This window comes from Mesoplodon bidens (genome assembly GCF_964165515.1).
Source record: "Mesoplodon bidens genome assembly, chromosome: 19".
Lineage (NCBI taxonomy): Eukaryota > Metazoa > Chordata > Mammalia > Artiodactyla > Ziphiidae > Mesoplodon > Mesoplodon bidens.
The window spans coordinates 49,841,457-49,866,800 of NC_138179.1; the positions used below are offsets into that span (position 1 = coordinate 49,841,457).

General features: G+C 49.2%; 2 protein-coding genes across 9 annotated transcripts in view; both read right to left on the reverse strand.

The window, feature by feature from the left end:
- LOC308607068 (uncharacterized protein) overlaps positions 1-25,344 on the reverse strand; it is a gene marked incomplete at its 5' end in the record, with an annotated part of 96,035 nt that overhangs the window by 20,451 nt on the left and 50,240 nt on the right. The gene's annotated exons all lie outside the window — the stretch shown is intronic.
- RUNDC3A (RUN domain containing 3A) lies at positions 280-9,779 on the reverse strand. Of its 8 annotated transcripts, none has more exons than XM_081217960.1 (11): positions 9,360-9,771; positions 5,603-5,718; positions 5,060-5,196; positions 4,788-4,873; positions 3,871-3,960; positions 3,677-3,757; positions 3,332-3,497; positions 3,058-3,215; positions 2,118-2,255; positions 1,897-2,021; positions 280-861 (listed from the first exon to the last, which is right to left on the reverse strand). In XM_081217960.1, the coding sequence occupies exons 1-11, from the start codon at positions 9,464-9,466 to the stop codon at positions 719-721; spliced, it is 1,347 nt and encodes a 448-aa protein (XP_081074086.1). In that variant the 5' UTR covers positions 9,467-9,771; the 3' UTR covers positions 280-718. The 8 variants fall into 8 exon arrangements, with proteins under 8 accessions (XP_081074086.1, XP_081074085.1, XP_081074087.1 ...); XM_081217959.1 differs by having other exon boundaries at positions 5,060-5,208; XM_081217961.1 differs by having other exon boundaries at positions 5,060-5,193; positions 9,360-9,770.

The window sequence follows — 25,344 nt, forward strand, 5'->3', positions numbered from 1 at the left end:
GCCTGGGGTAAATGAGTTACCAAAGAGTATCAGGTTGAAGGGGTCCTTACATGTTTTGGTCCTTCCCTGGGCTGACCTAATATTTAGGACACTTAATACAGAAGCCACCCACCTCTTGAATTATTCTGACCAGTCTGCTCCCAGGGGGCACACCTGATTTTATCTGGTCTAGCATGACCTTGGTTATGGGCGCAGCACTAGCCCCACCGCATTCTGCCAACCTCAGAACAGGGCCCTGTCCCAGTCCCCCCCACAGACAAGGCTGCTCTCAGTCCTCTGGTTTTTATTTGCCTGCTACCCTCATAGCTGCCCCCCGTGCCCCCCCCCAGCCTGGGGGCTGAGGAAGGAGTGACTTGGGGGCATACACACGGACAGACGAGAGGCATGGGAGGCGGCGGTGCCAGGCTGGGCCACCAGCTCCTGAGGAGGGCGGGGAGATGAGCGAAGGAGAGTCCGGTAGGGAGCTAGCCAGGCAGCAGGGTCGCCAGAAGAATAAGCTTCCTGAGGGCTCCCTGTGGCCCCGGTGCCCCTGCCTCTTGGCCCAAGCTGCCTCCCTTGGCAGCTCCTGCCTCCATGGGCAAGAAGCTGAACCGCGCTAGAAGCAAAAGGTGTCTCCCGAGAGACGCCTGGCTGAGTGGGCAGCATTCTCTGGAGGGTGGCCTGGATTGGGGGACTGAGGAAAGGCGGCAGGTGGGGCCGGCACCGCCCGTGCCGCTCCTCAGCTGGGACTCAGTGCCGGGCTGCCCTCGGGACTGTCGCTCACCAGGCACTCGTTGGATTTGAAGCTCGCCAGGGACTTGCAGCTGGGGATGGAAGCCAGGGAGCCGCAGAGGCCCAGCATGGAGGGCGTGGGGTCCTTCCCTGGGGAGAGAGGGCGGGTGAGGCGGGGCCAACCGGTCTGCGTGTGCGAGTTGCGTATGTGAGTTGGGTGTGCACAGGTGCAGGCGGAGAAGGGACAGCCCTCGGGTCACCCATCCGGAGACCTTCCTCATTGCTGGAGCGCTTGCCTTTTTCAGTTAAACCCTGGTAAGCACCTGCCCGTTTCCATGCACAGAGCTGGGGGGCACTGCATTGTAATCGTCAGTTTATGTCTCTGTCTCCCCCCGAGGGTTCATCCTCTCTCTTTGTCCATTTATTAAACACACGGTGAGCACTTGTTCCGTTCCAAGCACGGGGGATACAGAGAACGGACGAGACACAGTCCCTGCCCTCACGGAGCTCACAGTCTGGTGGGGAGACAGACACACGGACAATCACAAACAGTGTGGCGGGGTTCCACGTCCATAGCCTGCCTTGTGTCAAAGAAGATCTAGGGTCATCCAGTACAGTGTGGTTTTTAGAAAGAAAAGACAGGTAGTCCAGGCACCGGGAAAACTAGGGTGGGAAACCAAGGTGAAGCCAGAGGGGGAGGGCAACACAAAATGCATGCGTTGAAGTCCTGGACATTCTCTTGAAGGGAGCCACTAATTTGGCTCTGAGCTTCCTGGCAGCCAAAGAAAAGGGGGAAACAATGATCAGGCGACTGGTTCACAGAGCGCATGAGATAAGAGCAAATTAGGTAGGCGAAGAACTCCCTGAGGATTTGCAGGGCTCTTGAGGATGTCATGATGCCAAAAGCCATGGAGCCCTCACCATATGCCAACACTGGTGATCATTTTAAACAACATCCCCATTTTACAGATGAGAAGGACTCAGCAAGGTGGAATCAGTGACCAAGCTCGCACAACCAGAGGAGGCGCAGCTGGGATTTGCCTGACGCACCAAACCAAGCTCTCAGTTGCTGTGCTAGGCTCTTGGGGAGAGTTGAATGAATGAGGGAAGTGGCCAGGGCCTGACTACAAGCCCCGAGGCCTGGCCTCAGCCCTTCTGGGATGGGTGCTGGATTGGGGGGCTCACCAATGGGGCCCCAGGGCTCCTCGTCCCGCTTGCCCTCTCCCAGGCGCTGGGAGTCCGAGCTCAGACTGGCTTCAGCCGACAGCGGCTCCGTGCTCATGAAACTGTGTCTGTGGCAAAGCAGAGAGCTGGTGTGCGGGCAGAGGCCCACGGCCCCAGTGCCCCTCTTCCCTGGTAGAGGAGGGAGTGGCACTGAGGCCAAGCCAAGTCTGCCTGGGGCTTACCTCCGGTAGAGCTTAGAGTTGTTGGCGCCCTCGGCCCCATTGAGTGTTCCCAGTGACGGCCATTGGTTGACCAGGCGTGTGGTGACGTCCTTGGAACACTGGGCCAGGGGAGCATGGTCACCGGGGATCAGACCTGTCCTGGGATGGGGAGGGGGGGTCAGGCCTGGCTGGAAGAGGGAGCAGAAGTGGGGAAGAGGAGCTCAGCAAGAGGTGGGGGGAGGGGTTAGGATTGAAACCTGGGTAGCAGAAACGGGTATGAATGCTGAGGACCCGTGGGGCAGATCCTGGGAGTCAGTGGAGGGTACTGGGGGGGGCCACGGCGGTGCCAGGAATTAGTGCCCTCGTGCTGGGGGTTAGGGGAATAATGAGATGTTGCAGGGGTCAGTCAGGGTGATGGGCGGGTGGGTGCAGCATAGTGTGGGAATCATGAAGAGTCATGGGGTGCCGCAATCATGCTGGGAGGTCACAGGGTGATGAAAATGTTTCAACGGGAACGGTTAGAGGGGTGGGTAGGGGTGAGGTCAGGGGTCACGGTGGGTGATGATGGTCAGTGGGCCTGCGCTGCAGATCAGAGGAGTGGTGAACAGAGGGAATAATGCAGTCATGTTGAAGGTCGTTGAGTCACATTAATTAGAGGTCCTTAATTGTAATCTTGGAGTCCCAGGAGTACTGTTCAGTGGCCATTCTAGCTTATGTCGGGTAGTTGAGGGTGAAGTGGGGAACCGGTTGGTGGGGGGCCTTATGTCGAGAATGATGTTCAGTCGCGGTGGCGGGGAGGGGGCTGGACCTCCGGGTGCCGGTGACGGACTCAGGGGTTTGATGCTGGTGCTTGGTATCAGGAAAGGTGGCGTTAGACTCAGTGGGGGCGATGGCGGGGGTTCCCTGGGGTGATGTGGTCGGGGTGGCCGAGGACGGGGGTCAGGGCCGCGGCGGCACTCACAGCTGCTCCTGCAGCTCCAGGATCACGCCTTCCAGCTCCCGCTTCTCCCGCTGGTTCTGCGCCGCCGCCTCCTCCAGCTGCAGCTGCAGCCGCCGGTTCTCCGCCTCCAGGTCCTTCAGCTGCGACTCGCGCAGACGCACCAGCTCCTCCAGGTAGCCCTGCGGGGGCGCCGGCTCAGCCCCGGCGGCGAGAGGAGGGGGTCCCCGCGGCCGCCCGCCCTCTGCCGGGCTCTCAGCCCCCACCCCCCGCCCCGTCCCGCCCCCGCACCGCGCACCTTCTGCGCGTAGACAATGCGGAACTTCTGTTCCATCTTGTGCCACTTGCTGTACCAGCTGTCCTCGTCGGTGACGAGCGGCAGGTACGGGTGCTCGGGCGAGTTGTCCTCGCTCGTGCTGCTCTCGGCGCTGTGCCGCTCCTCCTCGTCGGTCAGGTAGTCGTAGCTTGGAAGGAGGGCGCAGTGGGCACTGGCCGGACCTGCCCGCCCGCGCGGCCCCAGCCACACCCCCTTGGGCAGGGGGACCCAGGATGCCGCCCAGCCCGCCCGTCTCCCGCCATCCCCGCCCCTCAGGGCCGTCGTCTGTCCGCACCCAGCACCCCCCGCCGCAATCGGGCTGCTCACCTCTGGGTGAACTTTAGGTAGGGCGTGTAATCGATGACTACGGGGGTCTTCCCGTCCAGCACTTCGCCCTTTAGGCAGAAGCTGGGGGCAGAGCAGCCACAGGGTTGGGGGCGGGTATGAGGCGATGGGAGTGCGGACCTTCGCAGAGAAACAACCTCAACCCCCAACCATGGCCACGGCCACCCAGGCCCCACCTGAAGTCTATGGCGCTCAGTCCGATCAGCATCCCGGTGAGGACCGTGGCTTCCTCCCGCAGCATGATGGCTCCCGAGTCATAGAAACGTCTGCGGGGAGGGGTGAGGGACTGCCGGTGTAGCATCCTCCCAGGGAGCCCCACCCCTCAGAGCGTCTCTTGTTGGCTTATTACCAACCTTTCCTAGAGGAAGGAGGTATCTTTTTCCTGTTCACCCCTCAGCCGTGGATCTTGTCTCCCCCTCAGACTGGGGCCCACTGGGGATAGCGCCTGTGTTTCCCACCTATTAGAACGTGTGTGCCCTGAGACTAGACCTCCATCCTCAGAACTCCCCCTTCCCCACCAAGTACTGGGTCACCCAGATCCTTAAAAATCAGGAAACAAGTCCTAAAACAGTGCTTGGCATACAGTAGATGCTCAAAAATATGTTGACGTGAACTCTGAAATGTGAGGACAGGCTAGAGATACAATGCTGTTAAAAACCCACAGTGCAGGGATTGAAGATCTGAACCCTGGGGCTCTGGAGTCCGTGGGTAGCAAGTACAGACTGCTGCTATTGTTTGGGGAGCAGGTAGGGCTCTGTGTTGTAGGCCATGGAAGGCCAACAAGTAAAATGATACACAGTTGAGGCTTGTCCAGAGCTGTGTCTAAGAGCAGAGCTGTGCATGAGACCGGTGCTGGGGGTCATGGGAGATAATGAATTCGACTTGGAAGAGATGGTGGTGGTGCTAAAGGTGTGTTCTGGGACTGCAGGCCCAGCTGACTGGTGGACAGTCTGGGAGATGGAAACTAGCAGTGCATACTGGGAATTGTAGTCCAGGTACTGAAGGTTACATCAGGAACTTAAGGATCAAGTGTGTTTAGGCAATAAATGTACACACTGGGACTTGTGGTCCACAATGACTGAGGAGGTCTGACCTGGTGGTCCGGGTGTCCCGTAGGGCTGTGGTGATGTATTCCGACATGCGCTTCTCCATCAGTGCCACCCGGATCCATGCCCGGCCCTGGAAAGCATGCTCACCTTTACTTGCTGCCCCAAAGGGACTCAAGTGTGCACCACTGGGTCTGGATCTCCTGTGGCCCTTCTCCCCAGTGCCCGTGGGCAGGGGCTAGGACCAAGGAACAGGCAGTCCTCCTGTGTCCACAGCAGGGAGCAGCTGCCCTGGCCCTGCTCACTGCAGGCCACTTACCTTGGCGCGGGCAGTGCTGATGTTTTCCATGTTCTCGATGCTGCTTACGCAGTTGTTGGGCACTTTGCTGCAGGCCAGGCGGATGTAGTCCCAGAAGCCCCGCTGCCCGTCTGAGCTGAACCAGCTCACCGGACCTGCTGGGGCACAGGCTGAGCCAGGGCAGGGAGGGGGCTCAGCAAGACCAGGGAATTCGGAGAGGGTCCATGTAATGGGGCACACACATGCGTAAGTATAAGCAGCCATGCGCGTGCGTAGTGCCTACCCCAAACGCACGTGCACACACATGCATGTATATACAGGGCACATAACTGCACGCCCTTGGCTGGGGCTTGTGGACACCCACTGCCTTGTGCCCAGAAGATCCCCTCCCCTCTTCCCAGCTCTGTGCATGGGCTTCTGCGCATGGTCCAGAATTGGGGCCAGGGTGAAGGATGGAGTTCAGAAAGCCACAGAGTAGATCAGAGCGGGGGTGGGGGGTAGCTGGAAGCCAAAGGCTGGGAGTTGGGAGGGCTGGGCAGTGGGGGGACAGGAACCTGGGCCCACCTTTGAAGCGGTGGCTGAGGATCTGCTCTAAGATGGCTGCAAAATTCACGAACTCCTCAGATGAGTCATCGATGGGCTCTGCCGTATACTTCTCCAGCAGCGTTTTCACAGAGAACCTGGGCGAGGGGGAGGGAGAAGGGCAGTAGGGTGTCAGGTGAGAAGACAAGGTGATGGGGGTAGAAGGAAGGCAGAGAAGAGGCCACCAAGAGCACGGAGTGGTGGGGGAGCGGAGGGAAAGAGGGCGGGAGACAGGGGAGACTGTAGTGACCCATAGAGGGGCTGTGACATGCGAGAGTAGGGTGGCAGGTGGGAGACTGATTGACAAAGTGGGTGACAGGAGATAGGAGAGGCAGAGAAAGAAAGCTTCAGGAACAAGGTATGAGAGGGGATGAAACAATCGGTAGAAAGATGAGGTACCTAGAGCCAGCGGGCTAGCCCAGAGCCCCTTCCTCCTTGCCCACCCTTTGGGGTTGCATTCTCTCTGTCAGAGAAGGGTAGGGGTCCGATAGGAGTTAGGAGCTGCTTTGTGCCCCGTCCTCGAGCTGCCTTCTGCTATTGCTGGAAAAATCTCCAGTCCCTTCTGGGGTGGGGTGCGGGTCACCTGTACCAGGGCATGTGAGTTGGCACCAAGCACATGGAGTGTGGGCATGCATGGGTGGCCAGGTGGGCTCCCAGCACACGGATGCCCCCCTTCCCCCTTCTCCTTCCTAGCTTGGCCACCCACACACCAGCTGCCCAGACCCAGGCGGTGCAGAACTGGGCCGGGGGAGGTGCAGGGTGTGGGTCTGACACACTCAGTGGGTGGGAGGGGGCATTGGCAGCAGACCTCTGGAAGGGGGCTTGGGGGCCCGGACACCTGGCTTCTCAGAGAGGAAGGAAGCGAAGGGAAGCCAATGGGGTGGAGAGGCTGGAGCACAGAAGCCCCCGTCCCTCCCTTCAGTCCTGCCCGGAGACTCAGCTCCCTCTGCAGTCCCTATGCCTGCAATCGCCACCGGCCATCACTGCGGTGGGCTGGGACAGGGAGGAAGACACGGCTCCCAACATCCCATCATGGCCCCCTATGGGTGGCATAGCAGGGGTGAGGTATCCAGGGATATGGGGGCTGCTTGGAACTGTCCTTTTTACCCTAAGCTCATCAAGCCCTGTGATGTGCCCAGCACTATACTCTGCGTGTGTTATCCCATCCATCCCTACAACAGCCCTGGGTCCTCTTCTTATCACTGTCAGCCCCATTTGACAGATAAGGTAACTGAGGGTCCAAGAGATTGATGTTTTCAAAGTCACACAGCTTGTGAGAAGTCAACAGGTATGTCTGATTCCAAAGGCCTCGCTCTTTCTGCTACATCTGTGGCCTCCTGGTGGATGTCAGGATCACCGAGGCCCCGACCAACCCCTGCCTCCTCTGCCCTCTGTGCTCCAGCCCTCAAGCCTTGGCCCCTGAGGCTCTCAGGGCAATGGCACAACCAAGCCCATGGACCTTCCTCCCTTCCCTATGGGCTTAGAGTTGGTCTGGCCTGAGATCAGAGCCAGGTCAGTGCTGGAGTTGCACTAGGGAGAGGCAGCCTGGATGGACCCAAATCTTGTGTCCATGTGATACCTGGTGACCTTGGACAAGTCATTTAATCTCTCCAAGACCCATTTTCCCCAGGTGCAAACAAGAACAATGGTACCTGTCTCATCAAATTTTGGTTCAGATCCCGGGAAAGACTGAGAGAAGGTGAGCGCAGGCCATGGGGTAGGGGCGGTGAGGAGCTGAGCCATTAATGGGACAACCAGAAGGAGCCTGTGTTTAGGGCATTAATCTGGGCTTCGTTATGCAGCCCCGCCCCCGTGATTTCTTCTGGTCATTTGGGTCAGACCTCAGTGGGGGCCTGCGGCTGGTTTCAGCATGGCAGCCATCTGCCATCTGTCCTCAGGGGTGCTGCAGCTGGTCATTGCCCCCCCAGGAGCCCCATGGTGTGTTCCCTGCTCAGAGGTGCAAGGCTGCTGCAGGTTACCATGGAGACAGGGGGGCCAGGGCCCAGGGGAGCCCTCGGCCTGCTAAAGGGAACTGTTCTGGGAGCTGGAGGCGAACCATGTGACAATGAAGAGGCGGCGGGGGCCCGAGGGGTTTCTGAGCCTTTGTCATGCTCCCAATCGTCCCCAAAACTCTATCCCTCACACCCCAGCTCTAAGCGCACTTCCAATCCACCAGAACCTCTGCTTCTGCAGCCTAGGCCAAGGGGAGTTCCCCCCTTTCCCACACACTCAACAGGCCCAGCTGTCCTGGCAGGCAAGAGAAGGAAGAGGAACCTAGGAGATCAAGCGAGAGGAGAGGGACTGGAAGGATGACATCGGGATGGGGCGATTTTCGTGTGCCAGGCACAGGGCTAGGCACACTCCTTGGTGTGGCTGTTACATCTACAGTGGGGATGATGAGGCACCCAGGGCCCAGAGTGGTTAGGAGACTTCCTCAAGGTTGTACAGCTCATAACTGATGAAGTAAGAGCTTGAACCTAGGACCACCTGTGTTTTACACCACACTGGCAGGGTTTGGGGGGTGAGCGTGGAGGCAGGGGACCGCCTTTGGGCTGGGCCATTGCTGCATTCATTCCTTCTATAACATTCCAGGCATTTTTACAGAGGTCAGATGTGCACAGAACCGTGCTAGGCACTAGGGATATAATGGTGTGAGACAGACGCAGTACAGTTGGGTGTGTGCCCAGGAACCTGGAAGGAGCTGTAGGATACGGAAGCCAGGGCATCAGGTGGGCACTGATTCCTGGGGGAAGGGGCGGGACCAAGGCCAGTGTGCAGGCACGTGGGGCTGGCAAGGGAAGACAGCTGAGCCCTGCACTGGGAGCGCCCTGCCCTCAGAGGTGGCGCGGGGGAGAGGGGAGGTTGCAGGTGGAGAAGGAAGCTGGCAGGGGGATCCTAGGCGGGGAGATGAGTGCAGGTGGGGGCTGAGAGACTGGCCATTCCTGGCTTCACGGCAGGGCAGGGGGGGTGAATCACTGCAGGGCTGGGAAGTGGGAAGCTTCACTTCCTGGCCCCAGGAAAGTGGGCAGGTCTTCCCAACACTGCAACAGCCCCACCCTCAGGAACCAATGGCTCTGCCCTCCCAATCTCCTCCCCTTGAACCTAGGAGACCCAGGCTTCTGCGGTCAGGCCCTCAGTCCTTCCCACGGCAGGGGCAGTGCCGTGCCTTCACTGGACGGATTCAGGGACTTTGCCTACATGCCAGTTGACCCTGCCATAGGCTGCAACTGCCCAGAGATGGAGGAGGGCACCATCCCTGATCCAGGATTTGAGCACTGGAAAATCTCCCAGAAAAGCCCCACCCCAGAGAGGCCAGGCTGACAGGAGTGGGAGTGAGGGTATGCTTGGAGGGCGTTCATCCCCCATCCCATCAGTTCTCCTCTGCCCACCCAGCTCCCGCCCCCAGCAAGGGAGTCAGCCATCCCCACCCCTCCCCCTCACACACAATGTCACTTCCTGGTTCTCACAGGAAGCTGCAGTGCCAATTAAACACCCCTCACCCCCAGGCCCCAGGCTGGGCATAGGCCTGGCTTGGCCTAGAAGGGTAGGGACCAGACCTCCAAACCCCCTCCAGGCCTGAGCCTGAGGATAGCGGACGCGCCCCTCCTAACCCTGTGCTCTCTCCCTTTTCTCCGCGGCTGCTGTGCATCCTCCCGCGGGCACGCTCAGTCCAGGTCTCCGCAACCCGCCCCGCCGCCTCTTCCTGACCACCCCACCCCCGCCCGCCAGCGGTGCCCACCTGCACACGGTGATCAAGTTCCTACGCTCCACAGCCACATTGCGGGAAGACGCTTTCTTGGAGGGCAACCCCAGAGCCATGGTGGTCTGGACAAAGCTCGCTTCCATCCAGATGTGTAGCCACTGCTGCCGTCTCTAGCTGCCCCCCGCACCCGCCCGGCGCCCCGGCCCCCCCGCCGGATCACGGCTGGGCCCTCTGCCCGCCGGGGCCCCTCGACCCCTCCACGGCCATCCTCCAGCCGCTGCGCCTGTTGCCGGGCCCCCTGGCTCCCTCCCCCGGCGGCGATTCCAGAGCAAAACAAGGCAGGGGAGGGAGCTCTCCGAGGTGCTGAGCCGGGGCCCGTCACCCCCCTTCCCTAGCCGCCCGCCCCCCTTGTCAGGTGACGTCAGGGTCCTCGGGCCCCGCCCCGAATGCCGGGGACCAATCCGCAGAGGACGCAGGATTTTGGGGGGAGGGGAGAGGGCCGGGGCCGCAGGGAGGGCGGAGAGGGTCCCAGGGAGAGGCAGCGATTGGAAGGAAGAAAGGGGGCTTCTGGCTTGTTCTCCACCCCCATGCTCAGAGCCCGGGACCCACGCCTAGCGTCTCTGAGCTGCGACGCCTCTTCTCCCTTGTTTCTGACTTGTGATCAGTGGTGTCTATCTCAGATTTCTCCTTTCTCCTCACCTCCTGTACCCTCATCCCGGCCCCGCCCCCCCACCCATTCAGTCACGGCATTCCCAGCGAGGCCAGGCCAGGTCTGCGTCCAGAGAGCGCAGGTGGCCCTACACTGCCGAGCCGGGAGACCAAGGAGCAGTCAGAGACCGCATATCTGTCTGTCTGCGCCCTGGCTTGACTTGTGTGCACCAGCCGGTGGAGTCCACGGATACTAGGGTGGGGGAGGGGAAACCAGAATAAGCCGTAGGAACCCAGCGCCTGGGACCACTCGGGACGATGAGTGGAGAGTAGACTGGCAGCTAAGGGCCTGGGCTCTGTGGAGGTTCCCAGCGGTAGAGCTGATGCCCACAGTGGTGCCAAGGTAACTGCTTCTTCTCTGAGTCCTACCTCCTCACACCACCCCAGAGGCAGCTGACATGAGGGGTTAACCCCTTGGCTGCCAGAATTGCTGCAGGGTGCCATCAACCCTCTCTGCAAGGCCAGAAAAGCTGGTTGCATCTTTTTTTTTTTTTTTTTTTTTTTTTTTTTAAGCATAGTCGATTTACAGTGCTGGTCACATCTCTTAGGGAAAGGTGGGGAAATGGAGGCATAGTCCGGCTTCCCTGCCACCCTTTGCTCCCTCACAGCACTGCTCCCACCTGCTCCATCCCTCTATTTAGCCTGTTCTCTTTCAACCACTGAAATCCCCAGCTCCCACAGAAAGCTTTTCTGTGTCAGTTACAAGGGGGCCACACATTTTCTCCATCTGGCCTCAAGAATGTCCATTCACCAACTCTGCCCACTCACTGGGTTTACTCTGCTTGCTAGTGGCAGGTCAATGTCCACACATTGATTCAGATGTGCACCCACATCTGAATATGACCAGCAGGCAGGGACCCTCCATTAGCACAAACAGAGGAGCAGGAGATGAGAGACCTGGAGAAATTTCCAACCTTGGTTTGCCCCTCTGGGGGCTGGGAAGAAGGTCCTGACTCCCAGCACAGATCTCCTGCTCACTCGGCGTCAGCCTCAATTCTTGGCCTTTGGGACCTCAGACTTAGTCTTTTCAGTCCCTTCTCTCTGACTTTTCCCCCTTGCCTCACCTCTAAGAAGCCCCTCTTATTGTCCTCCTGCCTCCAGACCCATTGCCAGGGGTGATTGTGATGTTCGTTCTTTTGTTTTTTGGGTTTTTTTGTTTTTTTTTTTTTGCGGTATGCGGGCCTCTCACTGTTGTGGCCTCTCCCATCGCGGAGCACAGGCTCTGGACGCGCAGGCTCAGCGGCCATGGCTCACGGGCCCAGCCGCTCCGCGGCATGTGGGATCTTCCCAGGCCGGAGCACGAACCCGTGTCCCCTGCATCGGCAGGTGGACTCTCAACCACTGCGCCACCAGGGAAGCCCCGTTCTTTTGTTTTTCAATTGCAAGATATATCGGATGCACAAAAGAGCACCTAAAACACATATGTGCAACTTGAAGAATATTTACAAAGCAAACACCTATGTCATAACCTCAATGATCAAGAAATAGGATATTATCAACACCCCAGGACCTGCCGTATGCTTCTCCCAGATCTCATCTTCATCCATCCCCGCAAGAGATAACCACTATCCAGACTCTTGCGATAATCATTTTCTTGCTTTTCTTTATAGTTTTACCACTTACACATCCATCAATAAAACATATAGTTTAATGGTGTTTAAACTTTGTAGAAATGGTGTCATACTATTTGAATTCAGTTGCAATTTGCTTCTTTCAATATCATGTTAGGGAGATTCATTTTCGCAGTATACTATTCCAATGTATGTCTCTATCACAATTTATCTGTTCTACCATTGAGGGTATTTTGTGCACCAGATAGGGCCTAGATAGAAAAATAGAAACCACACGATGTATTTGAAATAGAGGGGATTTGGTTACACAGGAGTGGGAAGACCAAAAGAGCAAAAAGAGAAAGAGTACATAGAGACAACGTGAAAGTAGTGAAACTTATAACTAAATAAAGTAGCAAGGGCTAAGGGAACTCAAGGGAAGAGGCGGGAGCCCACGGGTGGGGCTCAGACTCAGCCAGAGCCACCAGTGGGCTGCCACTGGTGCCATCTACAAAGCTGGTTCTTAGAATGCAGAAAAAAGCTGAAGGCTAGAGCCAACTGCCAAAGATGGGGTGACCCTAAACAAAAACCCCAAAGAGAATATCGTCCCTTCTCCTTTCCCTGACTTCCATCTCCCTCTAGTGCTTTCTATTAGTAGAACCTAACAGAAGGCCAGTTAGTAGTGGAGTCTGGGAAACAAGTTTGTAGAGACATGAAGAATGGATCTGGAGCAGAAAAGCCAGAAATAAGTAACAGGCACAGAAAAAGTGGGGAACTTTTGCTGCTCAGCATCTACACACATCTTTTCTATACATATTTGAACAATAACAACTTCCTGCCTTTGCCTATTAAGATGCAGTTGTCTTTGGTACAAGTGAAGGTGCTATAGCGCCCTCCCCTGCAACGTTGAGTTGCAAAGTCTCTGCAGTAACTATTCGTCTCTGGGTGATGTTCATACCTTTCTGATTTCAGCCTCATCTCCTCTAGAGGAACCTAAAGACTAAATAATAAAGCTCACTACCAACAACAATCCTTCTATAAGATAATAAGGCAAAGGAAGTTAGGGGGAAGTAATACTATACAGAGTATATAATATAAAGCAAGCAAGCAAGCAAGCAAATACCCATAGCATCTACAATTCTTATTTTTGTAACTGGTCAAAGTTGACATTTATAATCTCCTCTTCCAACACTCATTTCATTTTCACTTTGCCCTTAGCCAGCACCCCAGTTGGCTATTGTTTTTTGTTTTTTGTTTTTTTGTAGTATGCGGGCTTCTCACTGTTGTGGCCTCTCCCGTTGCGGGACACAGGCTCCGGACGCACAGGCTCAGCGGCCATGGTTCACGGGCCCAGCCGCTCCGCGGCATGTGGGATCCTCCCGGACCGGGGCACGAACCCGTGTCCCCTGCATCCGCAGGCGGACTCTCAACCACTGCGCCACCAGAGAAGCCCTATTGTTGTTTTTTAAACCATGTCAGGTGACCACTTCATTCTTGAAGAATCTAAATCCTCAGAATTGGATTGCTACTAGTTCAGTGGAACCACTGTTGTATCTAGTGAACGGATTCCTCCCTTGGGGTAGCAGGCGCTGTCAGTATCCCTCCCTCATTCCCTAAGCGCTTGGGTACACTGAAAAACCTTCCCACTGCCAGAAAAACTGCAACTCAACCTGAGGGCTCTCTCTGGCCACTGGAGCCTGCACTACTCAGACGCTGGGCCCTCCCACCCTCAGCAAACCTCAGGCAATAACTGATGAGGATTGGTGGAAAAATACCCCAGTTCTCTCAGTCATCAGGTGGGATAGTCCTGAGGCTTACATTATTACTGGCTCCCTGAGTCCCCAGCAGGACTCAGTTCCACTTGTCCACACTCGTAATTGGGTTGATAGCACAGCCTTTATTGGCCTCCTTCCCTTCTCTGTGTCACCTTCCCGTTCACTTGCAGGTAGTTCCTAGCATCATTTTTCAGATATGGGGAATTCCCTGTCAGTCCAGTGGTTAGGACTCCGAGCTTCCACTGCAGGGGGCATGGGTTCCATCCTGGTTGGGGAACAAAGATCCCACAAGCTGCATGGCGTGGCCAAACAAACAAACTAAACACCCCCCCAAAAAACCAAAAAAAAACCCCTCAAATATCAAATCCTTCAAATCCTCAACTGAGATTTTATTCCTAGGGGGACCGCCCCTCCCCCCAAAAAACCCAGTTGGTATCTGGAGTGGTCCTAGGAAGCAGATCCCCCAAACGGGATTCTGGAATTGGATGACTCACCATCCAAATGGGAACAAGGATTCCATTGCCGGGGTAGGTGCGGGTGCTGATACCCAGAGCACCAGCAAGTTTACTAAAACTCTCACCCTGGTGAATCCAGGGATGCACTGCCTGTGAGTATCTCTAGTATTTGTGATATGGGAGGGAAATGGGAATTATAAAGATCGTGGAGTTGGTCAGTTGTTGGTAAATGCCTTCAAATTGCTAAAAGGAAAAAACGACAGACTCACATCAGTTATCAACTCAGGGTACAGTGTAAAACCCAGAAGTCCTTTAGGGCAGCACTCAAGGAAACTCTTATCTGCAGCCTGTGTAGGGCTGACTGGGCTGAAAATCAATCCCATAATGCTGTAAGAATAGCAGGATTATTTATTCAAAGCCCCACCAAGTCAGGGCCCTGATAAGGAAGGAGGAGGACACTGAGACCTGGTATGAAAACATCTGTTCTGGAATCCCCATGTTATCCTGAACCCACTGGGCAAGGAGAAGTGGCCTCTCCCCCTTGGTAGCAGAGAGCAGTTTCTCCTTGCCTGGATAACATGCAAAGTCCTCACCTGAGGCAGATGCCTCACAAGATGATACTTGCTCTCTTCAAGATCTGACCCTGACCCCACTCCACGATTCTAGACCATGGGCAAGTCTCATCCTGGAACAAGTGAGGAAGTACTATCCCAGCTATAGGAAGAAAGGGATTGTTCACCAAAAATGCTGCAGGATCTGGCTAACGTAGCAGCAGAAACTGGGAGAACATGCTTGAGAACAGATCTTGAGGGTGCCGGACTGGGGTCAGGGAGTAGAATATAAGGCTGGATAGTGGAGAGTCTATATTGATCTGGGATACTCTACCATGACTAAGGATTTAACATTTTAAAGCCTTAGCAAGGACATCTGGAACCAGTTTCAATATGCTACTGGGATAGAGCTTCAAAGTTTGGAGGAAACCGTATGTTACAGCAAATGAGGTGGAGATGCTAGAATTTCCTTGGCTGAGTGCTAGGGAAGGGTCAAAAGGCTTAGGGAGATGAGCTCACCAGAATGAAATTATTATTGTATAAGACCTATTATTATTGTATAAGACCAGAGAACGCTCCAGCTTCCTGTGTTCCTCATGAGGACCCAGAGACACTCGCTCAAACAGTGATAAGAAATGGGCTAGTTGTCGGAGAGGCACTGGCATCATTTGCAGTTCAGTAGGGGTTATTCTCTGCAGGCCAAAGTTGATGGTAGTGGACATATCTATGGAACTGGGCTTTGTAAAGTCAGTGGGTATGACACGAACCCAGAACAGAGGCCAGGTGATGGCACTTAGTCATCAGTGTTAAGGTGGACGTAATTACCATAATGGGCAGAAAGACCAAAATGGCAAGCTGGGATCTACTGTGATCGCCAGTGGTCTTCAACATGGAAGAACATGGTCTTCCTAGGTAGGTGGACAGCCAATGAGAGTATTTCTTGACTTATATAACCAAAAACAAGCAAGAATGTGAGAGTAGAAGGCTGATGTCGGCCACTGCAAAGGAAAATCATGATTCATCACCCAATTTCCAGAGCCCAGCCATTTTTCAGCTACAGAACCCACTGATGAAAGCAGAGGCTGGTGCCCTTCAGGAAGAATCTTGCAATGCCACAGTAAACTTACATCATAATAATTATCTCACTCCTCCAAAGTCATTTCTCAGAGCAACTAAGGAAAGGGGAATACTCAGATCTTTCAAGGCTTTTGGGTACAGGATCTGAGCTGACAGATATTAAGGGATCAAAATGCCACCATGGACATGTGTTAGAGTGGGGCATACAGAGGCCAAGTGATAAAAGGAGACCTGGCCAAGTCCATCCCACAGTGGGTCCAATAGGTCCACAGACCCACCTGGTGGTTATTTCCCTGGTCCCTAAATACATCATTGAAATAGATGTACTTAGCAGATAACAGAACTCTCACATTGGTTTCCTGAAACAATAGCCATCAGAGTAGGAAAGACCAAGTGGGAACTGCCCCCTATCCCTGCCAAGATATTAAATCAGAAGAAATACCTCATCCCAGGTGAAATGACAGTGATTATAGTCACCCACAAAGGATGCAGGAGTGGTGGTCCCTGTTACATCTCCATTTAACACAGCAATCTGGCCCTTGCAAAACCCAGGTGAATAATTGTAGATGATGGGAACATGACCAAGTGGTAGCCCCAATTTAGCTGCTGTGCCAGATGGTCTGATAGGTTCTCCTAGAGCATATAAACACGGTCCCGGATAGTTCGTATGTGCCTATTAATTTGGTGAAAGAAAGGGGATTAGAAACTTATAAAAGTATACTTCCATTGCCTCTCTCCCTGACTTTGAATATTGTTATACATTTTATTTTAGTTGGCATTTATTTCCAGGATTGTTAATGAGTTCAAGCACTTTTTCACACGCTTATTGGTCATCTGGGTTTTCTCTACTCTGAGGCTCCTGTTCCAAGTATTTTGCTCAATTTCTCTTGGATTGTTTTTTCACTGCTTTGTAGTAGTTCTTCATATACTCTAAATATGAATCTTTGGTCACTTGTATGTACTACAAATATCTTCTCATATTCTGTGGCTTGTCCTTTAGTCCTCTTTATGGTATATTTTCATGAACAGAAATGCTTAATCGTAATATAACCAAATATATCATTTTTTCTTTATGACAGGTGTTTTTCGTCTCTTAAGAAATCTTCCCTATCTTGAGGTTATGATGTTTTCTCTTACATTACCTTACAAAAGTTTTATAGTGTTATTTTACTTTGAAGTCTATAATTCACCTGGAATAAATTTTGTGTATGGTGTGAGGTGGGGGTCCAATTTCAGTTTGATCCAGCTCCATTAGTTATTTTCTCTCTCTCTCTCTCTCTCTTTTTTTGGTGGTGGTGGGGGCGGGGTGTCCATGCTGCGCAGCATATGGGATCTTAGTTCCCCAACCAAGGATGAAACCGGCAACCCCTGCATTGGAAGTATGGAGTCTTAAACATTGGACCACAAGGAACGTCCCTCATTATTTTTTTAAAGTACTTTCCCCACTGCTTTTCTGTCTCAAATCAAGTGTCCGTACATGTGTGGGTCTGTTTCTCAGCTCTGTGTTCCGCTTTAGTTGTCTCTTTGTCTGTCCTTGCACCAAATCATAATGCCTTACTTATTAAAACTTTATAATAAGTCTGGATGACTGATAGGGCAAGTCCTACTATCTTATTTATTCTTCTTTAAGAGTGCCTTGTTTCTTTTCTTGGACCCTTGTGTTTCCAAAATAATTTTAGAATTAGCTTGACATGTGCAACAAAAATGAACTTTATTGAGGTATGATTAGCAAATAAAAAATTACATATAAAAAAACTGACCTTAGGATTTATATTGGAATTGGGATTGTATTGAATCTATAGCTTAATTTCTACAAAGCTGACATCTTTACAATTCTGAGTCTTCCGATCATTGGATACAGTATATTTTTATTTAGCTTGTCTTAAAAATTTGTTAATAAAATTTTCACATTTTCTTCAAAGAAGTCTTATACATACCTTGTTAGGTTTATCCAAGGTTATTTATAAGTGTTATGTATTTTAAAAGTACCTTGTTAAAATTTTATTTTCTAATTGTTGCTGGTGTAGATAAGCAACTGACTTTTTATTGTGTTAAAATATATATAACATGAAATTTTCTACTTTAATCATTTTTCAGTGTACAATTCAGTAGCATTAATTACACTCACAATGTTGTGTAACCATTGCCAGTATCTATTTCCAAAATATTTCCATCACCCTTCATCATACAGTTATGAACATTTGGGTACAGTATGTGTTTGAGTCCCTGTTTTCAATTCTTCTGAATTGCTGTGTCATATGGTAATTCTATGTTTAACATTTTGAGGAGCAGCCAAACCGTTTCCGCAGTGGATGAACCATTCTACATCCCCACCTTAACGTACGAGGGTTCCATTTTCTCCACAGCCTCACCAGTGCTTACTGTCTTTCACTTTTCATAATAGGTCTCCTAGTAGTTGTGAAGTGGTATCTCATTGTGGTTCTGATTTCCATTTCCCTAATGCCTAATGACGTTGAGTATTTTTTCATATGTTTATTGGCCATTTGTATACCTTCTTTGGAGAAATGTCTATTCAAGTCCTTTGACCATGTTTTTTTATTAGTTTCTGCTTTATAACAAAGTGAATCAGTCATACATATACATCTGTTCCCCCATCCCTTCCCTCCTTTGACCATTTTTTAATTGGGTTGTTTGTCTTTGTGCAATTAATTTTTAAGTTGATTCTTTAAATTTATTAAACACTTCTATAAATTGAAATAATTTACTGTAGCAATTTTCTTGCTACACAATTAAATTATTTGCAAATACCAGGTTTTTTTCTTCCTCGCCAAGTAACAAGCATCCTTGTCCTGTTTCTGACATCGGGAGGAAAGATTTCAATATTAGGTGTGGTGTTTTCTTTTTTTTTTTTTTTTTTCGGTATGTGGGCCTCTCACTGTCGTGGCCTCTCCCGTTGCGGAGCACAGGCTCTGGACGCGCAGGCTCAACGGCCATGGCTCACGGGCCCAGCCGCTCCGCGGCATGTGGGATCCTCCCGGACCGGGGCACGAACCCGTGTCCCCCGCATCGGCAGGCGGACTCTCAACCACTGCGCCACCAGGGAAGCCCCAGGTGTGGTGTTTTCTATAGGTGTTTTTTACAGATATCCCTTATCAGGTTATAGAAGTTCACGTCTATTCTTTTTTTTTTTTTTTTCACGTCAGACGGGTAATGTGCCACAGGCATAACAAGGTTAGAAGGAGGCACATGTCACACAAGCGCGTGAACACCCAATCATCACACTTATGAACTACAAAAGGATCCACGTCTATTCTTAATTTGCTCAAAGCGTTAATCATTAATGAGTGACAAATTTTATCAAATGCTTTTTTCGTTTCTGAGATGAATATATGGTTTTCATTCTCTTCATGTTCATGTGGAGGATTACACTTAATTGATTTTTCTAATGTTACTAAACTCGATGTCTGGGATAGCCCAGTTTGGTCATGATGTATTACTTTTTTCTTTTATTACTGGTTTCAGTTCGCTAATGTTTTATTTATTTAGGACTTTTGAATTTATGTTCATGAGCAAGATTGACATGTTATTTTTCTTCCTTGTACTATCCATACCAGGTTTTGGTATTAAGATAATGCTACTAAATGAGTGAACAAGTGCCCCCTCTTTTTCTATAATCTGGAATAATTTGTGACTCTTTGGAAGTATTTGCTTCTTGATTATGTGATTGAATTTAATGATGAAACTCTCTGGTCATGGAACTTGCTTTGTGGGAATATTTTTGACTGCTAATTCAATTTATTTTATGATTGTAGACTATGTAGATATTGTATTCTTTTTTTATTCCTAGAAGGTTTTTATTTTTATTTCATCAATTAATTTCTCCGTTTAAAAAAATCAACATTACTAAAGTATAATTTACACACAAGAAATGCACCCATGTTAATTGCACCAGTCAGTGAGTTTTGACAAACATACACACCCACAATCAAGATAGAGGATATTTCCATCACTGGAAAAGTTCTTTCGTGCCTCTTCCCAGTCAATCCTCTGCCCCAACCCCAGGCAACCATTTATCTACTTGCTGTCACTGTGAACTAGTCTTTTTTAGAATTTCACCCAAATGGAATCATATAAGATTTACTGCATTGTGTCTGGCTTCTCATACTCAGCATAACATTTTGTAAACTCATTCCAGTTGTTGCAAGTGTTGTTAATTCATTACTTATCAGTGCTGTGTAATAGTCCAGTGTATAAATGGACAATTTATTTGTCCATTCACTTGTTGATGGCATTTAGGATTTTTTCAGTTCTTTTCACTAGTATGACTAAAGCTGCTAAAAATGGTATTGTATAACTTTTTCTGTAATGAAGCGTTTCCATTCCTGGTGGGTAAATACCTACCAGTAGAATTTCTGGATCATATGAGAAGTATGTGTTTACGTTTGTAAGAAACCTCCAAACTTGCAAAGTGGTTGTACCATTTTACATCCTCATCATCAATGTATGAGAGGTCTAGTTGCTGCACATACTCACCAATATTCAGCATCTTTATTCCTTTTTTAAAATTTAGTTTATTGAAGTATAGTTGATTTACAATGTTATGTTAATTTCTGCTGTACAACAAAATGATTCAGTTATACATATATACATTCTTTTTCATATTCTTTTCCATTATGGTTTATCACAGGATATTGAGTATAGTTCCCTGTGCTATACAGTAGGACCTTGTTGTTGATCCATTCTATTATTCTTTTTAATTGTAGTCATTCCAGTACCTCAGTGTGGTTCTTCATTATTGAGGTGTAATTTACATACATAGAGCAAAATGTTTTGTTATAAGCACAGCCATTCAATAATTTAATAGATACATGCACTCATGTATCCTACACACCTATTAGGACAGAGAACATTTCCATCACCCCCAGGAAGTTCTCCTCTGCCTCTTCTCAGTCAATCCCCATCACCACCAAAACAACCACTGATCTGAACCATAGATCTGTTTGCCCTATTCTAGAACTTTCTACAAATAGAATCATATGATAAATATTCTTTCGCACCGGCTTTTTTCCTTCAGTGTAATGTTTTTGAGATTCATTAATGTTGTAGCCATGTAAAAGTAATTTGTTTATTTTTATTGATGAGAAATATACCACAGATGTCTATTCATTAACCTGTTGATAGACATTTGAGCTGTTTCCAGTTTGGGCTACTATGAAGAAAACTTCCATGAACATTCTCACTGAAGGTTTTAGTCGCATATATTTCATTTCTCTTAGATAAATATCTAGGAGCACATGAATAAATCATAGGGATAAGTGTATGACTAACTTTTACTGCCAAACTCTTTTCCAAAGTGGTTTTACCCCTTGTACGATGTACAAAAATGTAAGGTTGCCAGTGCTCCATCTCCTTTCTAACACTTGGTGTTCTCAATCTCTCTCTCTCTCTCTTTTTTTTTTTGGCCATGCCACGAGGCTTGTGGTATCTTAGTTCCCTGACCAGGGATTGAACCTGGGTCCACGGCAATAAAAGCACTGAGTTCTAACCACTGCACCTGCAGGGAAATCCCAGTCTTTTTGCATTTTAGTCATTGGGTGGGTATGTAGTGGTATCTCATTGTGGACTTACTTTGCACTTCTCTGATGACTAATGATGTTAATTTTTTTCATGAGTTTATTAGTCCATTGTGTATTTTCTTTTGCAAAGTGTCCAAGTCTTTCATCAAAATTTTAATTGAATTGTTTGTTTTCATAATTGAGTTGCAGGAATTCTTTATATATTCTAGATACAAGGCTTTTGTCAGATAAATGTATTGCAAACATTTTTGCCCAGACTGTGACTCTCTCTAAGGATCAAGGTGCTGGATTTTGTTGTTTTCCAAAATGCTGGACTTTGTTCTAACAGGCAATTCACAAACTTATTCATGATTAACTTAATTCATTTGAAGTTTATTTTTAAGGTATTAGGGAAGGTTTAAATTTGCCTAAGGCTAAAACAGCCCTCATTAACTACTAAAGTGTTACCCTTCTGGGGTCTCTACTGAATGCCCTGGTTTTTTTAACAAGCATTCTCCACTCTGGGTGGTCAGAACTTGACTATATCCTAGCCTTCTGTAACCTCTGGGAATTCTGTAGCTCACAGCACATCTGATCTCTCAGATGTGTGGCATTTCACCCTTACATGTGTGGCTTAGTATTCAAAGACTCTCTCAAGTACACTCTGATGCATATTGCTGGAGCTCTCTCTCTACACAGCTCCCTTTTCTTTAGTATTCCACTTTGTAAATTCCAAGTGTTACAGCCTCCTGAAACTCTGATTTCTCATCCCGACCCAGCAAATCCACTGCTTTGGGACCTCTTCCTTGCACTGTGGTCTAGAGAGTGCCTCCAGGCAGAAGCTGGGGTAATCACAGGGCTCACTTGGTTCCCTTTCTCCTAAAGATCACAGACCTGCACTGCCTATCCAATGATTAAAACAATTGTTTCATATATTTTATCTAGTTTTCTTGTTGTTTACAGCTAGACAGCAATTCCAGTCCCTATAACTCCATCATGATGAGATAGAATTCTCTTATTTCTTCTTGAGTTGGTTTGTGGTGTCATAATTTTCTAGGACATGGTCTATTTTATTGAAAATTTTAAATTCTTTGGCATAAAATAAATGTATCTGTAATATCCTCTCATTTTTTTAAATGTCCTTAAATTTGGTAGTGAAACTCACCTTTTCATTTGTGATATTTGCAGTATGCGATCTTTTTTTTCCAATGATAAATCTCACTAGAGATTTTTAACTTTTATTAATCCTCTTAAAGAACTACCTTTGTCTTTATTGATTCCCTTTATTGATGCTTTATTTTGTATTTTATGTATTTTTATTATTTTTTTCTTCTTTCTTCTTTTAAGGGGCTCATTTTGTTCTTCTACTAAGAAATGGGTAACTTAGGGAATTCCCTGGCTGGCCAGTGGTTAGGACTCTGCACCCCCCATTGCCAGGGGCATAGGTTCGAACCCTGGTCAGAGAACTAAGATCCCGCAAAGCCTGAGGATACAAGAAAGAGTACGCTGGCGTCTGGTTCCTCCAAAGGGATAATCCCAAATAAATATTTAAAAAAAGAAATGAGTAACTTAGATTGTTCATTATAAGCTTATTTTCCAATATACACATTTAAGGCTGTAAATTTTTCCATGAGTATTGCTTTAGCCATATCCCACAAATATTTTTTTCATTCAATTCAAAACATTTTATAACTCCCATTATGGTTTCTCCTTTAACCCATGAAAACCAATAGGACAAATATGTAGAGACATATAGGTACAGCTATATAAACATCTCTCTATATATTTATAGACATACATATATAAATATAGATATTTATATGCAGATATAAATATATTTGTGTATTTCTAGATATATTTATAGATAAATATTTACAGAGAGAGAGAAATTGATTTACTGTTTTTTTTTTTTTTTTTTTTTTTTTTTCTTTTCTTTTTGCGGTATGCGGGCCTCTCACTCTTGTGGCCTCTCCCGTTGCGGAGCACAGGCTCCGGATGCGCAGGCCCAGCGGCCATGGCTCACGGGCCCAGCCGCTCCGCGGCATATGGGATCCTCCCAGACCGGGGCACGAACCCGTATCCCCTGCATCGGCAGGCGGACTCTCAACCACTGCGCCACCAGGGAGGCCCGATTTACTGTTTTATTGCCAAAGAATTGGCTTAGTCAATTGTGAGGGTTGGCTAGACAAATCTGAAATCTGTAGGGCAGGCGCTGACACTGTAGTTCACAGGTAGAATTTCTTCCTCCTCAGGGAACCCTTAATTTTGCTCTTAAGGCCTTTCAACTGATTGGATGAGGACCGTCTAGACTATCCTTTACTTAAAGTCAACAGATTGTAGATATTAATCCCATGTACAAAATACCTTCACAGCGACACCTAGATTAGTGTTTGATTGAATAACTGGATACTGCGGACTAGCCAAGTTGACACATGGAACACACCACTGTCTGTCTGATGCTTCTCTCATGATTAGACTCAGGTAATGAGTTTTGGGGAGGAAGATCACAGAGTCCCATCTTCATCCCATCATCTCAAGTGTATGTACTATCAGCATAATGTGTGATTGATGATGTTGACCCTGCTTGTTGGCTGAGCTAGTGTCTCTTCTGCTCCATTTATTAATCTATTCAATCACTTAAACATATCAATATGGACTCATGGATATTTGTTTTATACTTTGGGTTGTAATCCAATACTTCCTTATTTTGTTGTTCAAATTGTTCTAGCTTTGGCCACTGGAAACTGCATGGTATATATATTTCCCATCTTCTTACCTTTACCTTTCAGCATGCATGTTCAACAAACATTTATTGAGCACCTACTGTTTGCCTTGCCCTGTGCTAATCATATAGGATCTGCATGTAGTTTAGTATATAAGGGGAGAGAATGAAGAGGAAGAATGAAACTCAAGGTTAGACAGAGCTACAGGATTTGAACACTAACATTTTTTTAACTTTTTTTTTTTTTTTTTTTTTTTTTTGTGGTACGCGGGCCTCTCACTGTTGTGGCCTCTCCCGTTGCGGAGCACAGGCTCCGGACGCACAGGCTCAGCGGCCATGGCTCACGGGCCCAGCTGCTCCGCGGCATGTGGGATCTTCCTGGACCGGGGCACGAACCCGTGTCCCCTGCATCGGCAGGCGGACTCTCAACCACTGTGCCACCAGGGAAGCCCTAACTTTTTATTTTACATTGGAGTATAGTTAATTAATGGTGTTGTGTTAGTTTCAGGTGTACAGCAAAGTGATTCAGTTATACATATACATGTATCTATTCTCTTTCAAATTCTTTTCCCATTTAGGTTGTTACATAATACTGAGCAGAGTTCCCTGTGCTATACAGTAAGTCCTTGCTGGTTATCCATTTTATTTTATTTAAAAATTTTATTTATTTATTTATTTATTTTCTGGCTGCCTCGGGTCTTAGTTGTGGCACGCGGGGTCTTCGCTGAAGTGTGCAGGATCTTTCGTTGCGGCGCGGGCTTCTCTCTAGTTGTGGCGTGCGGGCTTTCTCTTTCTAGTTGTGGCACGCGGGGTCCAGAGCACGTGGGCTCTGTAGTTTGCAACACTCGGGCTCAGTAGCTGTGGCACACAGGTCTTAGTTGCCCCGCAGCATGTGGGATCTTAGTTCCCCAACCAGGGATTGAACCCTCGTCCCCTGCATTGGAAGGCAGATTCTTTACCACTGGACCACCAGGGAAGTCCCTGGTTATCCATTTTAAATACAGCAGTGTGTACATGTCAATCCCAAACTCCCTAACTATCCCTTCCCCCACCTCCACCCCGCCAACCATAAGTTCTGAACATCAGAATTTGAACATTACCGAGGAGTGACAGGCTCCAATTTGGGCTTTAGCAAGGTCATCAGTTATAGGAAAGTCAGTGGATGGTTCCTTGATGACTGGCCAAATAAGGTGGAAGTCTTGCAGTCACTTCCAGGTTTCTGGCTTGAGCATTGGGTAGACTGGGGTGTCATTGGCTGAGATAGGGCACCTTGAATGAGGGCCAAGTCACAAGAGTGTGCACCGTGGAGGTAAGATAGCTCAGGAAAGATGAACTTGGGGGGAGCATCAACATGGGGCTGAGATGATAGGAGGAAGATGAGCCAGCCAAGAAGATAGAGGAGAAACCATCAAACAGATAGGAGGGGAACTGAGAGCAGATACCTCCAAGAAGGGAGGGGCTGCACATGTCAAATGCTACGGAGAAATCCACCTGGGGAGCTGGGTAGTGTTCATTAGACTTGGCAACTTATAGGTTATTAGTGGAAAGGGGAGATAGAGGAGAAGCTGAGCTGTCGGGCAGAGGAGGGAATGAGAGGTGAGACAGAGAGGGTGTTAGGCATTGTGAAGGGGAGGAGAACAGCAGGGCAACCTCTGTAGCGTCAAGAG